We start from the raw sequence: 2,372 nt of genomic DNA on the forward strand, positions 1-2,372 counted from the left end.
CAAGCGTCCCCACCAGCACCAGGACGAAAAATTATATAGTTTTGTCGTCTCTCTCCGTGACGGCGAAGACATCCAACATGGGAACCAATTATATGTGATGGAGCCTCAAAAGAATCAGACCTGCGAAGAATGCCAACATGAAAACCAATTAGAAATCCTGTGAAATCGCACCAAACCACGTGACCACGGTCCCTCAACGCTACGCTCCACACGCACATCTCACCTGAAAAATCGGGGTGCCTTCCTTTTGAGTGGTCCAGACATACTTGGCTATGCCTACACTGTAGATGATGCAAGTTGCCTCGGGGACCGGTTTACACTCATCAGTCTGTACAAGTTTAATAAACTCTGGATGATTTTTTTTTGTTTTTGTTTTTAGGAATAAACTCAATATATTTGTACTGCACCACCTCCCTGATTTCTGTCACCTGGACCTGGATTTATACCCCACCCATAGCCCTCTCATTCTAAGTTCAACTGAATCCCCTTTATTTCCCACTCGTCCTCCTCCATTTCTAGTTACAGAGAAGCGCCGCCCCTCAACTTCTTAATAGCCATCTTCTGTTCTGGCGTGCTCCATGGAGAAGGCCACGCCGCCGTGGTTCCATGTGCTGGCGGCGGCAGCCGACGTGCCGCTATCGTTGGCGCTGGAGCTGGGCGACCAAAACCGGGACGAGGCGTTACCCACGGCAGACGTGAACGGCAAGACAGTGCGGCTGTTCGAGTGCCTCTTCTGCAACAAGACGTTCCTCAAGCCGCAGGCGCTCGGCGGCCATCAGAACGCGCACCGCAGTGAACGCGCCGCCGGCTCCAGAAACCCCTACCACGACGGCCCAATCGGAGGCGCCGCGTCCACGGGGCGGCGGTGGGACTCTGGCACCGGCCGGTCTATGCATTGCACGTCCATCGCTTCGCACGGCGGTGCCACGGCGGCGCCCCACAGGCCCGTCGTTCTACGCTTGCCCGAGAACGCGCTTCACCTCCACTGGTTCCCCAGCCGCGACGGCGAGGTGGGCACTCTCAGCTTGTCAAGGGCCTCCGTCCCAAGCGGCGCTGGCAAGCCGCTGGACCTCGACCTCGAACTACGCCTCTAGCGTGGTCTGCTTGTTGGTGCCATTCTTATCTCACAGGTGATTATTTCTCATTTGAGGCAAATTCCCATGCACTGATATGAACTAAAAGCTCTTTCTTCTTTTAGAAAGCTACGGCTAGCCAGAACCAATTTTTCCTTGGTGAATCAAAATTTATGTGCAAAAACAATTTACAAAACTAAGTACATGCTGTGGTGGTTACATTTACACCCCCAGTCTTGCCACGACTTTTGCGAGGTTGGCCACGAACAACTTTTCAGCCAAGCTTAGTTGTTTTTAGTTTTTCACTTTGAAATTGTCACCAGGGATACTCCCCACGTGTGGGGATCCTATGTGTTAATTAGGTGTGTGATGTGTGGTAGCTGACCCTACAGTTTTTGTATCACACCGTTATCTATATAATAATTGTGCAAAAATGTAGGATAGTTCAGAGAGTATAGTGCATTTCAGCCGACGGTATTTTTGTGTTGTCACCCGCCACTGCTCCCCAACCTCAATATATTTCAAAAATTAAGAGTTGGAGTTCACGAGATCCGTGAAGACAAGAAAGCATGCCACAGACTGGCATGTTCCTTGAGTTCATTAGGCCTAAGCGGGTTGGACCAAAGTTGAGATTCCAGATTGCATTCCTCGATATAGCTATGACCCCCTCAGCACCACCCTCAAATATTTTCCGGAGAAGCAACAACATGATGAAGGGGCAGATGGTAATGGGAAGACCAGCCGACATGGTGGATTCCCATGAACTTTCAACAGGTCTGAAGCTCGGTGTGAAGTTGAGACCTTTCCAAAAGGCTACCGGGGGCACTGAAGGATCAAGTGGTCATGATCTTCAATTCTGTTGTTGCACCTCAGGCTAATTTTAGTGTCTAGAATAGTTTTCTTCCGCAGATTGATCCTAGTGTTGAGCCTGTCCAGTTGGAATAGCGAGCCGAAGATTTCGATGTGCTAGGGCACCTTTGGTTCCCGGATAGGATCAAGTTTGGCATCAGTAAGATAGGTTGCGAGACAGTTATATGCATGCTGTTGAAAAACTGTTGATAACTGGAAGCTTACCAGTGCTGGGCATGTATTTGCACCCGCCACCAGCAATCTGGCCACTTACCACCTGACAGGATTAGCAATTTTAGCAAACTACCAGTGGCGGGCACAATATCGCACCCGCCACTAGTAATTTTGATTTTGGCTATTCTGGCCCAAAATACTAGTGGTGGGCCAATTTAGAGCATGCCACTAGTAAAATTTACATCATTAAAAATCAAGAGCATTTAATCTAGAAGT

At 49.4% G+C, this 2,372-nt stretch overlaps 1 protein-coding gene across 1 annotated transcript; it reads left to right on the top strand.

Moving 5' to 3' along the window:
• Nucleotides 1–578: 578 nt before the first annotated feature.
• LOC119293056 (zinc finger protein KNUCKLES-like) lies at nucleotides 579–1,094 on the top strand. The gene has a single exon (XM_037571652.1). It carries the CDS (start codon nucleotides 579–581, stop codon nucleotides 1,092–1,094), a length of 516 nt encoding a protein of 171 aa, XP_037427549.1.
• The last annotated feature ends 1,278 nt before the right edge of the window (nucleotides 1,095–2,372 follow it).

This window comes from Triticum dicoccoides, chromosome 4B (assembly GCF_002162155.2).
Source record: "Triticum dicoccoides isolate Atlit2015 ecotype Zavitan chromosome 4B, WEW_v2.0, whole genome shotgun sequence".
Classification (NCBI taxonomy): domain Eukaryota; kingdom Viridiplantae; phylum Streptophyta; class Magnoliopsida; order Poales; family Poaceae; genus Triticum; species Triticum dicoccoides.